Raw genomic sequence first — 15,752 nt, 5'->3', positions numbered from 1 at the left:
GATTCGACCCCACGATCCCGGCTTCCGAGCGAGCGAAGACAGTACATGCCTTAGACCGCTCGGCTACCGTGACCGGCAGGCATGGATATCTGTCTGCGTTTATTGTGTGTTAGTGTTATTCTGTGTGTATGTTGCGGCCTTGCCGCCGGCTGATCCCCCGTCAAAGGAGTCCTACCGACTTTGTATAGATTAAGAACCTGAAAAAGCGGCAAATTTCCATAAGGGCTGTAGAAACATAGATAGATAGATATGTTTAATTGGTCTCCCATAGCATACTCCACACGACAAATCGATCACTAGATAAGCATACGAATACAACTTCTTATGAACACAAATATATTGCCCCTCACAACTGGAAGGTAGTTAATTAAATCAGTGATATTGGGTCTCAATGTAATTAACTAAGAATTTTATCTTTGATTATATTTCTATGATATAAAATCTTTATATGGAAATGTGTATTGCAATTTTGTACAGTGTTTCCAGTAATGTTGATGAAACCTCCGATGATGGCCAAGACAGGCTGAAACATGTAAGGTAATTTGTGTAAAATATAAAAAGTAAACAGTAAAGTTGCCGTTCCCGGTAGCCGAGCGGTCTAAGGCATGTACTGTCTTCGCTCGCTTGGAAACATGGATTGTGGGTTCGAATCCCACTCAGGGCATACATGTTTAGCTTGTGTGTGTGTGCGTTCTTCTGTGTTTGTGTACAGGTAGAGGCCTTGCGACGAGCTGATCACCCGCCCAAGGAGTCCTACCGAATGTGTAAGATCTAGAAAAACCGAAGTGAACGGAGAAGTTCATGAAGGTAGGCCTAGGCCCACTGGGGCTGTAGTGCCAAGGAAAAAAAAAGGTAAAGTTGTCCCATTACGCCGTGAAGGCGTATACGGGAGTGGATGTACAGACCCAAATGTTCTTGACTTCGGTACTAGTTGGAGGTGGTCAGCTTCACGGCCTGGCCGCTTTAACCCCGGGGAAAGAGCCCCCGCTACCCATTGAAGAGGAGAACCTCAGTTCCAATCTGAACGACATAGAGAAATGAAAATTCTTGCCCCACCAGAACACTAACTCCGACCCCCCGGTCATCAAACCAGTACCTAGTGGCCGTAACGCCTGCGCTATCCAAGCTCACAATGCAATTTGTGTACCCACAATAAACTAGCCGCTTCTGGAGAGGTATATACGTTTCACATAGGGAGACATTATTTTTAAGCTATACATACAAATTATGATCTTTCGTAAATCTAAATAAATTAATGGCCAGTGACTTTAATAAAGTTTTGAATGTGGAAATACCTATTTAAATTTAACATTTCACCACTTTCAAAGCTCATTTGAGTCATGCAATAAGCATTATGAAAACGATGCATATATGAATAATTACCTAATTTGCAGAAGGCGAACAATAATTGTGCCGCTGTGTGTGACAGCGGCATCCGGATGTAACTCATACATGTGCAGCAAAGCATATGCGCGTCTGAATGAGCAGCAGCCATTGCTAATGCTACTGCACGAGTACCTGGCCAAAGTACATTTGATTTACCATGATCTGTTCTTCCGTTTCTGCAACAGATATTCCAGGGCTTCATCTTTAAATGGGGTAGCTATGGGCACTGCGTTCCAAAGTCACTTGTTTCATATGTGCTGTGCATGAATGCACAGCTCTTCCGCTTAATTGCACAATTAATTTTCATATAAAGATATCTACAGTAACAAATATTTGAGGGATTAGCGGCATATGTTGGGCACTGATATGGCGACTAGACTAAGAGGTTGACGAAAGAGGAATCAGGGTTCAATTCTTTGTATGCGGAAAAAATTGTTACTTCTCTACTGCATTTGCACTGGCTGCGAGACATACACACACACTCACCCTCCTAATGGGTGCCGTAAGCTCTTTCCAGAGGAGTACAGTGATGGCCGCGAAATAGCGACAAATGGCCCCACTTGCATGTGATATAGCAAGCCCAAATACAACGGAAAAATGTAGCACTGTTGTCAGACATTAATTTCGACTCCAAATAAAAATAGTGCACTCACATATTTGTTGCTTTCAGACAGTGTACCTACATACACCTAAGGAAGCGGCCTCCGTAGTCTAGAGATAACGTTCCCACCTCATGACTCGTAGTACGCGGGTTCAAACCCGGCGGAGGTCGTGGAATTTTTAAGGGCGGAGAAATTCAGGGAACAAGTCCTCCGGGAGGGACTTTAAGCCGTGGGTCCCGTGTCGTAGCTTTACGGCACGTAAAAGAACCTCATTTCTCCTAAGGAGACCACTGAGCAAAATTACGGACGTTTCCCGCCCAACAGTAGTCTCTAATACGTCTGGTAGATGGGGGAAGCATTGTAGATACCACTCAGGTAGTAGAGGCCGATCTCGCTGGCTGGGCGGGACTGATTGTAAGCACCAGTACCGGTAGGGTATAGAGACTGGTAGAATATCATAGAGGGAAGCACAATAGATCAAACTGGTCGCGGTGCATGGGGAAACTCACCCTCTCCAATAACTAACTAACTAACTAACTAACTACACCTAAGAATATGCCGGGTGGACTAGTTCTTTCTAACAAAACATTCAACTAGCATCGCCAAAGTGGGACCCTTGATCAATTATATTTTGAGGTGGACAGCGTTAAGAGCAGATAAGTGAAATTTTTAATCGAGGTCAGGTTGTCATACCGAAGTTAAGACTGGTTGGAACTATAGCTCCACTCCTCATTCGTCTTCATGGTATGAGCCCTGAGACATATTTACCTTTACTGCGACTTCATAACGGAATCTGTAGGTTCAACAATATTAGTATTGAAATTCTCAATCAGACACAGTCAGGCTCTTGTCTTTCTTCCGCTGCTCTCCAAGGATTGTACTACGTATGTAGAACTGTTCTCGCTTCAAAACCTTCCTGAATGGTCCCTTCATGCCTCTATATCCCGGTCACTTAATCCGAAGTTCAAGTTTCGGTGTTAATTCTGTTTAAGACGGTTAGTCATTTTTGTTTACGACAACTTTTCACATTTGCTGCATATATACGAGTATATAGGGACAAGCGGTAGCGTAGTTGTTTGAGGCACTGTGCTACAAGCCGGAAGATAGCGGGTTCAATTCCCCATGGTATCACTGGATTTTTCAATTTACCTAATCCTTTCAGCCGCACTATGATCCTGGGGTCGACTCAGCCACTAACAGGAATGAGTACCAGGCATCTTTCTGTGGGTATGGGCGACCGGCGCGTAATGTGAAAAGCTTACCGCCATCTGTGAGCCGGTTGTTTAGAAAATGTGCGAGCCTCGACTTCTCACAACCCCATGGACTTCCACGGCCTCTTACATGGGTAGCTTTACCTCTTATATATATATATATATATATATATATATATACACACACACACACACACATTACTATTAGAACATATTTCTGTAGGTCATGTCTTTGTATCTCTCTACCATGTACTTCATATTCCAAAAGGATGATTTTAAAATGTCTCCTCCATTAAAATTATCAACGTATTTCTGTTCTCTCCAACCTAGCTCAATAACCAGCCCAACACAGTGCAATTGATTTAGATATTCTAATAATAACAATAATAAAGTAAGGGCCGAGATAGCTCAGTCGGTATAGCAACGAGCTACTCAAGGTCGGGTCTGATTGTCGGCAGGAACAAGATTCCTCTTTTCTCCATAACACCGAGACCGACACTAGGGCCTACCCAGCGTCCTACACATTGGATACCAGAGATCCAGATCGATCCAATCCATACCATCCCATCCTATCGCTATAAGATTCATTTTAGTATTGTCCATCCACTTACGTCTTTGTCTTTCCAGTGTACTTTTTCCAATATCCTATATGTATTACTCCTCTCCCCCATTCATGCTACATGCCATGCTCATCTTATCCTCCTTGACTTGATCATTCTAATTATACTTGGAGAAGAGTACAAGCTATGAAGCTCCTCATTATGCAGTTTTCTAAGCTTGCATATAATTTTAAGAAATACGTTATTTGCAATAAAAACTACAAATATGACGATGGTTTGAAATTTCAAAATTATATTTGAAAAATATAACTTGTTGCGAGTCTGAATTAGTTAAAGTAAGGCACATTTTACGAATTACGATTTCTGTCAATCTCATTATTTAAATTAAAGCTTGCTAATGAAATAAAATGTTTCCTTCACATCTCCTCTTTCTAGGTATTTTGTGTTGTTGTGATATAGGTCTTCATGTATTTTCGTCTCTTCGATATGAAGTTTGATGATCACAGGACCTGAGAACCTAGGTTTAGAGTAAAGCAGAGAGGCGATACGTGAGGACGTGCATTGTTGATAACAGCAGCTGGGCGCGTAACAACGAGTATTGATCCCACGGTTCTCATGCGTGTGCCGTCTCGTCACCTAGCAACAAAATCCCAGTCGTTGCGACTCGAGATCACGTCCAAAACACGTGAAACTTGGTGCTCTCATTTCTTCGAGTGGAATTGTCGTAACTGAAAGGAGTCTTGGTCAGGCCAGTTTCCGAACCTCGATTGCGCTTGCGCTTTTTAGAGAGTGACGAGTCTTCAAAATGCACAGGATCCCTACTACAGCGATCAAAATATTTACGTTTAGAATTGCACAGTATAATCTGCCACATTTCCTGTCTTCTGAACTGTGTACTAAAGGATACAAGTAAAAGTTAAAATTGTCCCTACGCTTAACTAATCAAGCACTACGCCTTGAAGGCGTATGGGAGAGTGGATGTATAAATCCACATTTGCTTGACCTCGGCACTAGGTTGAGGTGAGTGGTCGGCTTCACGTACCGGCCGTTTTACCCCCTCGGGAAGAGACTCCAGTGCCCACTGGATAGGAGGCTAGTTAGACCCCAGTTCCAGTATGGACGACGTGGAGAAGAGAAAATTATTAACCCTACTAGGACTCGAACTTCGACCTCTCGTTCGTGCAAACCGTAGCCAGTCGCTAGATCGACTACACTATCCTAGCTCCCAAAGGATAAAAGGTAAAAGTAAAGTTGTCCTTGTGCTTGAATAATTAAGCGCTACCCCATGAAGACGTATGGGGGAGTGGATGTATAGATCCACATTTTCTTGACCTCGGCACTAGTTGGAGGTGAGTGGTCAGCTTCACTGCCCGGCCGCTTTTACCCCGAAGAAAGAACCCCCGGTGCACATTGTATAGGAAGTTAGGTGGACCCCAGAGCCGGTGTGGACGAAATTGAGAAGAGAAAACTTTTGCCCCATCTGGACTTGAAACCCCAACTCCGTCTTCCAGCCCGTAGCCAGTCGCTATGCCGACTGAACTATTCCGGCTCCACCTCCCAAAGGATATAGGTACAAAAACATTTTTTTAATAATGCAGGTCAGAAATAAACAACGCATATATGTATGTATTTGCATGTATTTAAAATAATTTGCTAAGTGCCTTCAAATACGTATATGTGTGTGTAAGTTTCCATGTTTGTCTAGCTAATACTGGAAAAGGGCGAATGGAAAAAAGACAAAGCGAGTTCTCTAGAGCGCCTGAACAACCCTCTTGACATAGTTTAATAGGGCTCTAGCAGAATAATTATTCCGATGACAAACAGGACCCATTCGACACGTACTCTTTACGACCCGTGCACCCACGTTGAGGGCAGTGTTGGTGTTAGACTTATTCAGGGACGTATCTGAGTGGGCCGAAATTTGATCATAACACAAACGTGAACTACATATTAACTGTTTCTTTGTTACAGACAACTGCTGCAGCTGAGGGTGTGACCTGGAAAGCTTCCATACCCTACAAAACTTACATAAAGCGACTGTGTGTCAGAATTAAGAATATGTCGACTGTGCGAATATTTAAGGCATCGTTAGACAAGAACATGGAGGTTAACGAGGTATCTAAAGTCTTAAAGCACTTAGAGCAAACTACAGCCAGCAGTCCGGATCGAGCCCGTGTATCTGTTCTATCCAACCCGCGTAACTCTTGTGAAAATTTGCCTTTAACACTATTTTAACTAAAATAAATAACCTTTGTAACCACTCAAGCAATGCAGTAATATATTTCCCAGTAAAATTTTAAAATTTTCATTTCAGACGTTTTTGCAACTGAAATCATGTATATGAGCGGGAATAGCTCAGTCGGTATAGTGACTGGCTACGGCCTGGACGGCCGAGGGGTCGGCGTTTGAGTTCTGGTAGGGTGAAAATTTTTCTCTTTCCACGCGGTCCAGACCGGAACTGTGGCCCACATACTCTCCTGTGCAATGGGTGCCGGAGGCTCTTCCCTCGGAGTTAGAGCGGCAGGAACATGAAGCTAGTGCCGAGGTCAAGAGAATGTGGATCTGACATCCACTCCCGCATAAGCATTCATACCGTAGTTATTAATTAGTTAAGCACAAGGACGATTTTAACTTTATTCACACATATATAAAAAGGTAAAACTATTCATTTAATGCTAGTGGGGTGGGACTAAGTCCCTTGTACTGCGGCCACTTCTGGCCTATTGTACCAAACGATTTATGTAACAGGCCGTCGAGGCCCATAGGGTTGTGAGACGTCGAGGCTTTCTAATTTTCTAGACATTCGAATCACAGATGGCGGTGGGATTGTCGGTTTTAGGCACTGGCCGTCCTTTACCCTTAGGAAGATTCATGGTACTCATTTCCGTTAGAGGCTGAAACGACCTCAGGACCGTAGTGCGGCTGGAGGGTTTAGGTCAACTAAAAAATTCAATGACCAAACAGGGAGTCGAAGCCGCGACTTTCTGGAACTGTAATCATGTATTCCGTTTATTAAACTGTGCTTCAAATATATCGTGGAAAGCTTAACTTTGTTTTTCTGATCCATCATACTGGTAAATTAATTATAGAATAATTGTTGACACCGTCCAGTGTGATTCAGCTTGTAGATATTTATTGACTTTACATGTTTCGGTCAGCTGACTATCTTCAGAAGGTATAACAGCAAAATGTTCAGAAACTACTATTATAAATTTCGTAATACATACTTAAAATATTTTATGTAAGTTATTTACAATTAAAGGCAATAAATATCTACAAATTAAATCACATGTCGTATGCCATACTCTCCGGCGACAGAGTGGATACTCGTACTTGTGGGTTGGTCTTGACGGAGTTCGTCGAGCGGCAAACGTTGTCCGTCATTTTGGTGGAGATTAACTGCTGGAAGTTGCTTAATTGAAGAGAGTTTATTACACAGTAAATATGTACAACTGTAACAACAGCAAGTCTGCTTAAGGCTTTAGCAGCGGCCGACTGCTAACTGAGTACCGTCCTATAGACTAAACTTCGTAATCAGATTAGAGAGCGTTTTGGACGGTTTGGGTCAGGGTTCTTATAGCCCTGTCGGTGAGGTGGGGGCTTTGTGAAAGCTTCCTTGGAGGGTACAAAGTTCATCAGATAGGGATGTTCTAGAACATTCTATTGTTATTTCACATGATGGGTCTTCCTGGACCTTGGCTTGTTTTCTCGGAATTTAACAGATGTTTTCCAGTTTCTCTGTGAAGCAACGTGATTATTTTTATTTGCTTCCCTTAGCTCAAAATAAGTCTTGTTTGCCCTCTGGCAGATAACATCTGTGTAAGTCGAGTTACAGTGTGTGACAAGCCTGTGCTGTTACATTTCATAATTAGCAATAAATATTACATTCGGATTCAATAAAATATTACTTATGAACGGTAACCATTGTAATTATTCTATCCGCCATATACCTGTTACATTAATAATATCCAATAAATCACACCGTCATATACAATACACACTAGACTCTGTCAACAATTATTCTATAATTTAATATCATGAAAATTTTATCCGTTCATGAAAAATATTTGCAACAAATAGTCAGGCCTTTCGGTTGTTAAGTTTGTCCACCATTAGTTTACTTTCCATATTTTAGTATATAGCATTATTTGTGTACGTGTGGATCGGGAACAGCTGCCACGCTCCTGTCTGATTATGTCGATCCGACTACTGTAGTACACTTCGTTATTGTCTTGTTCTTCCTTTGAAGGCGGAAGCTGGGTTGTGAGACTACCATGTTTCTTGTGGGGATAAGATCTAAAATTTTGTGACAATGGTACATTAGTACAAATATGTTTTTAAACGGTATCCATCGTCTTGTCATTAAAAAGAGTCCTGTTTATTTTTCAAAACACGACGGTTTTTAGATAAAGACAAGANGATAAGATCTAAAATTTTGTGACAATGGTACATTAGTACAAATATGATTTAAACGGTATCCATCGTCTTGTCATTAAAAAGAGTCCTCGGTTTTCAGATAAAGATAAGGGAATGGATAATATAAAAAAACCAATATCTGTAATTTCTTGTTTTGTTTGAGGTACATACAATAATGTTTATTAAGAATTATATTTTCCGGAATACAACGAGGTATAGTCCGTTGAAAACGAACTGATGTTACGGAGGAACATATCGCCTCTGAAAAGTTGATTGACTCAACGGACTACAAGGCCTTGTATCCCAGAATACAGAATTATTTATGAAATACGCAATCAAGAGACGCGTTTGCCAGTGTAGAATTATAACTCTTTGCTGACATCCCTCATTTTGAAATTGCTTACAGAAAAGGAAAGTGTGTCCTCAATGTGAAAGGGAAATGATACTTTGTAATTCAGGAAGTGGCAAGTTTCGATAAACTCAATAGTTATTACTACAGCGAAATTTTCTCTGATATTACTCAGACAACCAATATTAAAGGTCTCTGTTTACTGCTATTATAATTATTTAAGATAAGTAAATTTACTGTATATGAGTTGTTTGATATAAACCTCAAAGTAATATTGTAATGTAGCACTATGTTTGAAAAATATCATAAATCTGATCTCAACGCAGCCTAAACTCAATCAACCCCTTTTCTTTCCCATTGCTCGCTTTTACAGAAATAGCATTTGATTTCTTTTAGATTGGCTTATTATGATCGAAAGTCGGTCACGGTAGCGCAGCTGTCCAAGGCATGCACTGTCTTCGCTCGCTCGGAATCATGGTTTGAATTCCACTTAGGGCATGGATGTTTAGTGTTTGTATGTGTGGGTTTTTCCGTGTTTGTGTAAGGTAGAGGCCTTGTGACGAGCTGATCACACGCCCAAGGGGTCCTACAGAATGTCTAAGATCTATTAAACCGAAGCATAACGGAGAGTTTTATGAAGGTAAGCCAATGCCCAAACTGGGGCTGTGTCGACAAAGGAAAGAAATGTGATTGAAAATAGAAGACTTCGGCAGCACGCTCAATTATATTCTAATTAAATATATGGGCAGAACTATAAGTTAGACTAGTGGAATTATGTTTAAGTATTATCAAAAATATACGACTTCGGCAAACAATAAACCCCTTCGGGAAAATAATTTTCATCAACTGCATTTGCAACTGCAGAAATGCACGATTGTCTCTCTATTTTCTTTTAATTATGTCGAAAATCTTAATTAAAGAGTACATTCATCCTAAATATTGAGCTATATTTCCTCTATAACAGATATCCAAGAAACAATTCGCTCATATTCATATTTTACAAGTTAGGCTAAAGGCATGCAGAGAAACGTAAACCGTTGTTTTATCTGATTTCATTACAGAATTAGAATGTATGGATAAATTTTAACAAAACTTTAAAATACGAGTATATTTAATGACAATCTTTTAAGTGAGTCTCTATCTATCTCTTGCTCTACAGCCCTTGTTGATTTTGGAATATTTTCAGTTTCTTAATCCTATACACAGCCGGTATGACTCCTTAGACTGGGGATCAGCCCGCCACAAAGCCACTAGCTACATACCAAATAAACTCACATAGACATAAAAGCCTTGAGTGGGATTCGAACCCACGATCCCAATGTACGAGTGGTCGAAGATCGTTCATGCTTTAGACCGCGCAGCCACTCTGATCGGCTCAGTGGATCTCTAATTATGACATATGTACAGACAGGCAGGCGGACCGAGAGACGGGCAGATGATGTAGTTTTAATGGGAACGCAGCAGATCCCTGAATCTGTCTAGAAAAGATAATGATGCTGCTGTACACTATGAAAATTCTGCGTATCCATTTTCGGGGCAGACGTGTGTGTCTCTCTCTGATTTCATCGAACCCCAAGAAATTATTATTAACGAACTAAACATGGAAGGCGGAATACACAGAAAGTGTATAGGTGATATACTCTAATCTGTGAAGAGGAATGTCGCTTCCCTTTTTCTGACTCATGTTGTTACAAATGATTTAGCTGCATTTAGACAGAACAGCATTGCACCAGTCCCATGGAAGTGTTTTTTATTGCTAGTGGGGTGGGACTAACTCCCTTGTACTGCGGCCACATCTGGTCTACTGTACCAGCCCCAGATGATAGGTGAGGGTGGTTGTGGAGCAATTGGTGGAATGAAGATTGGCGGAGAAAACCGAAAGAGTGTGAGAAAACCTGCCCCAGCGCCACTTTGTACACCACAAATCCCCATTGACCAGACCCGGGATCGAACCAGGGCCGCCGCAGCGGGAAGCCAGCGACTAACCGCTTGAGCTATGGCGCGGCCTTCATTGAAGTGTTACTGCATCATTTATTCTTTTTCTTAAGACCAATGCCCTGAAGAGCTAGGGGCATGTGGAAATAGAAGTCCGTGCTTTGTTAAAAAAGGAACGAGTTGGAAGTGAGAGTTCTGGGAGCCATATCCTGCAGGAAATTGCCTCTTGCTGGTTCAGACGTGGGAATAGATAGGAGAATTATTGTCCCATACTGGGAAAGGAATCCCGGTAGTCCAACTCGTAACGAATCAAATCAATTTACTAAGCGTTAATTCAAGCGTGTGTGATGAAAATTCTTCTAGACTTTAAAGACTGTTATTGCTAATGTGTTCTGTGGATGCAACGCCTGATTTCAGAGAGAGAGCTTCTGGGAATATTGTTTGGAGGAAAGAAACGGAAAACTTTTCTATGTGCAATAATACAGTTCGTCACTCGGTCGAGATAGAATTTCTTAAAGTAACGTACTAACAACAATATATGAAACGAAATGAAAGAAATCACTCTCTCATTCACTCACGGGGCTGAACTCTCCTTGAGAAGCTGCCAATTGTGCAACATTTTATGGAATCCAAAGATTCATTGCCATGTTCACATGAGCCCCCCACTGGTACCTATCTTGAGACGGATCAATCCAATCCATACCATTCCAGTCTATCTTTCTAAGATCGACTCTAATATTGTCCACCCACATACGTCTTGGTCTTCCTAGTGGTCTCATTCCTTCTGACTTCCGCACCAATATCCGATATGCATTCCTCTTCTACCCAATTCGTGCTAAATACCTTGCCCATCTCATCCTCCTTGACATTATCATTCTAATTATAAACAAAAGTAATAGGGATGTTAGTTCCATAGACCTATAATTTGTACGTAGTCATAAACAGGAGGAAGCCATGAGAGTGTAACAGATGTGATCAATGTACAGTATTTTGTTTTTTGAACTGACGACTCTTCGTATGGTTTTTCCTAGGTACTTTATATGGATATGGAAGTTGATCTCTTACTTTAGGTAAGGACTCAAAGATCAATTTATGTTTTCTTTTTACATAAGCAATCTAAAATTTTTTGGAGAAGAATGGACGTAATTGAGTGAGAACACAAACATGGACGATGAAGCAAAAATACACCCAGATTATGGACTATAAGGAAGGCGAGATTTTCAGAAGATGATCCTCGCTGCTAGAAGCGTCAATGAATGATGCTGAATCATAGGGATGGGATAGTTAATTAAGCTACTCAGAAGCTCTTTTATTCCACCATATTTCTAAACAGAGACCGCCCCTGTGGTCTAGTGGCCAGAGTTCCTGACTACAGATCCAGAGGTCCCGGGTTCAATTTCCAGCGCTACCAGATTTTCCGAGAAGTAGCGGGTCTAGAACGGGATCAACTCAGCCTCATGAGAAAAATTGAGGAGCTATTTCAAGGAAATAGCTGCTGCGGTCTAGAAAACCGAAATGAACGGCAGTGGGGATTCGTTGGACTGACCGGGCGACACCCTCTATCCGCTAAAGTCGGCATTAACTTCGCCGGTAATCGGCGGTCACTCGGTCGGTATAGTTCGCTTGCGGACTAAAACCACGCAGTTTGTTTTTATCTCTCATCATATGACAACATTTACAAATGGCTTCAAAGACGACCTCGCCTCTCCCGCGATACTTTTTACTTCGATACCAGCAACAAACCGAAGGACAAACAACGCGTTTCTATGAATCAGTCAGCCACAATGCCAGCCAGCAACATATGTAAAGCCTAGTCATAGTGCTTCAGACCAAGAAGATGTCGGGTTACAATATCCCCAGGGCAGTCGTGTACTCCAGTTGTCTCCGAGGAGGTGCAGATTTCGTAACCGGAAATGTAAAGTAAACATTGAGGTATAGGGAGGAGATGAACTGCGCTGCGTTGAATCTGAGCTTAACTATTAAGAAAAGTATTTGTACTTAATTTTGGGTTCAGTTGTGTTACAATTATGCCGAAAATGTGCACCAGAAAATAATATTAAAGCGACAAAGTGTGTACGCACGTATTCATGTATACATATGAAGACAGGTGGAAGAACGCATGTAGATGTGAGTAACGGCTTGTGTTACTAGCGATCAAAGGAGTAGACAAAATTTTCGCTTCCCATATGTAGAGTGTTCGGATGAAATGTATCCATAATATAAATTGTAGATATCGGAAACTAATTGTCATACACGAATCCGGTTTATGTCATCGGAAAGGAAAAGTCCGATTTTTTTTTTCCATACCGGTTTACGCGCGTAAGAAGCCACATTTTTGTCACCATGTTAGAAATCACTTGGGCAGACAGATTGCTGGGATATAAATTGGCAGAAGTAGACCAATCGCTTGGACTCCTAGGCCGCCAGATTTAACACCAATGGATTTTTTCTTGAGGGGTTATTTGAAGAACATTGTCTACCAAGTTAAGATCAACGACCTTCAACACCTGAAAGGCCGCATAAGGGAAGCTGTGTCTATGGTAACATCAAACATGCTTCAAGCATGCATATTTGCCGTACCACCAAGGAGGCCCACTTTTAAATTTATTGAGAAAAGTATATACGCAGAAAAAAAATTGATAGTCCCTTTTGTAAAGGTGTAACGCTTTATTGTGTATAATAAATTCTTTCTGAGATATAAGGATTTAATTTTGGATACAGTTCATCCGGACGTTCTGTGTATATTACGTATTGATGCCCATATTAATTTTATTTCAGTGACTATCCACGAACTTAGTTGCTACTTAAAACAGCAAAATGTATAGTGCTCTGAAGGTTATGAGGTAAAATATTTAGTATTAAGTACAATAGCATACATAGGAAATGTTGGCGCATTACATATTATATTATATGGAAATACGTGATTCAAGATTACACAGTAAAAAATAAAACAATGTCGTCAAAATACACTTTTATGGAAATATATTACTAAAACACACGCGGTACAGAAAAAATATTCTTTCAGAAAATTGCTAAAAGTATTTCAAGTACACACATTATAAACAAACATAACATCCTCAAATTTAAACTATAAAATATCTAAAATTTTCATTAAATACAAAGCATAAAATTATTCATGAACATATAATTGTATTTTCATATATTTATATATATACATGTATATGCATGCACAATATACAATAAATAACGGCCTTAACAAAATAGTTTTTTTTGTGCGAAAGATTTTGACAAATCTAATAAGTTTTGAAGGCATGAATATATGCTTAATAGCAGCTAAAGCCAAAATAGAAGCATATAATCACATTCAATGCAGTACGGCAATTTTCTATAAAAGAACATTCCCTCTGCCCCCAAAAAATGCATCGAATTGTACATGTATATACATATTTTGAAATGGTATCTTCACATAAATATAGTCATGCTTTTTCGCCGCTCCTCTTCATGAGGAACTGATAGGCACTAAAGTAAAGTTTACATTTCGCCAAGCTTGCAGCTGTACGACCTCGCGAATCTTTGACCCTAAGATCTGCACCGTAACGAGTGAGGGTCTCAATTACTGAATCGCGTTGGAATTCAACCGCCCAGTGTAATGGCGTTTGACCACCTATTCTGGTGCGGGCATTAATATTCGCTCCACTTTCGATAAGAAGTTGTACCACTTCCTTGTTCCCACTTGAACACGATAAATGTAAGGGTGTGGCGCTGTCCGAAGAGAGTAACTCAGCGTTCACGTTTGCTCCTTTATCCACCAGCAATTTAGTGAGTATATAACTACCAATGTTTGATGCCGTCATCAGTGCAGTAACTCCGGTTATGGTAGGAATATCTATTGGTATGCACATATCAAGCAAAAAACGAACATTTTCTTCACGTTTGTTTAGTGTAGCAACATGTAGAGCGGATTCCCAACGGTTATTCCGTGACACTAAAGTACGTGTACTTCCATTAATGACGAGTAGCCGAAGACAACGCGAATTAGTATTATTTGCTGCAAGATGAAGGGCGCTATGTCCCCAAACATCCGTAGCCGCTATATCTGCTTCCCAGGATATCAGAATTTCTACAATATCCTCGTATCCTCGAATTGCTGCGAAATGTAGGGGGCTTCTTAAATTCAATTCTCTGCAGTTCACATCTGCTCCTGCTTCAAGTAGCAGCAAAGCCAATTCTCTCCTGCCTTTATCAGCAGCATAATGAAGGGCAGTTATGCCATTATTGAGCCTGGCGTCCGCAGGAACCCCGTTTTCCAGCAACCAGCGCACCACGTCTAGAGAGTCATGCATGGCAGCAGTAATAATCAGTGGTTCTGCATTCGTCTTATTCATGATAACCATTACGTCCGCACCATGGAGTGTCAAGAGCTTCAGACTTTCCACTTTGTTACCCATAGCTGCAAAATGCAAAGCTGTAAATCCTGTCTTCTCTTGGATAGCATTCACATGAGCGCCATGATATATTAACAGACGTATCATATCTAAATGACCCAGATAAGCTGCCATATTTAGTGGTGTAAAATGTTCTGGGTCCTGGGTTATATAATAAATTTTGGAGCCTTGCTGAAGCAGATAAGAAGCTACATCGATCTGACTGAACCGCACTGCTGTGTGAAGTGGAGTGTGTCCTTTTTTATTTCTACAATTGAGGGACACACCCTTAGAGTGCAGCCACTTGACTAGAGGCAGGCGGCCTCCCATAACAGCTAGGTGAATAGGGCTGTCGCCTTCTGAGTCATCCGTCTTCATTGACAAAATAGATCCAAACTCGCACATCAGCTCGATCAATTCCACCTTACCTTCTTTTGCTGCCCAGTGAACGGGCGTTTGGTGCAAGGAACTGCAAGGAATATACATATTTGCCCCGTTCCTCAGCAAAACTCGGACAATATCGAAAGTCCCATGCGAAACCGCAACATGAAGAGGAGTGACGTTATGTAAACCAGTCTGTTTTATATTGACATCTGCTCCCTTATCAATAAGAATCTGCACCAGATGCGGATATTCCTCATTTATAGCATAAAAGAGCGGGGTTCTTCCTTTCCGATCCTTGATATTCACGGACACTCCATTTTCTAGCAACCAAATTAGTGTTTCCATTTGACTGAATTTGACAGCTGTATGAACTGGTGTTTCTCCAAACTCTGAGTTATCCTGCACTGTCAAGGAAGCACCATAACTTGCCAGTATACGCAAACTGTCCACACTTCCGAACATGGCTGCATAGTGAGCAGGGGTTTCATTACAGTCTTTTGAGCCATCATTAATTCTGGCTCCCA

General features: G+C 41.1%; 1 protein-coding gene across 1 annotated transcript; it reads right to left on the bottom strand.

Annotated features, from left to right (window-relative positions):
- Positions 1 to 13,620: 13,620 nt before the first annotated feature.
- Positions 13,621 to 15,745, bottom strand: LOC111874411 (putative ankyrin repeat protein RF_0381). Its single transcript, XM_023869905.2, has one exon. The coding sequence runs from the start codon at positions 15,688 to 15,690 to the stop codon at positions 13,897 to 13,899; it is 1,794 nt and encodes a 597-aa protein (XP_023725673.1). The 5' UTR covers positions 15,691 to 15,745; the 3' UTR covers positions 13,621 to 13,896.
- Between the last annotated feature and the right edge of the window lie 7 nt (positions 15,746 to 15,752).

Source organism: Cryptotermes secundus, unplaced genomic scaffold (genome assembly GCF_002891405.2).
Source record: "Cryptotermes secundus unplaced genomic scaffold, Csec_1.0 scaffold251, whole genome shotgun sequence".
In the NCBI taxonomy this organism is placed as follows: Eukaryota; Metazoa; Arthropoda; class Insecta; order Blattodea; family Kalotermitidae; genus Cryptotermes; species Cryptotermes secundus.
The sequence above is the reverse complement of the archived record's forward strand: the minus strand, read 5'-3'. Positions and strand labels throughout refer to the sequence as shown.

Coding starts and splice junctions, on each gene's coding strand:
- LOC111874411 (XM_023869905.2), bottom strand. CDS start 15,690: ATGTTCGGAAGTGTGGACAGTTTGCGTATACTGGCAAGTTATGGTGCT.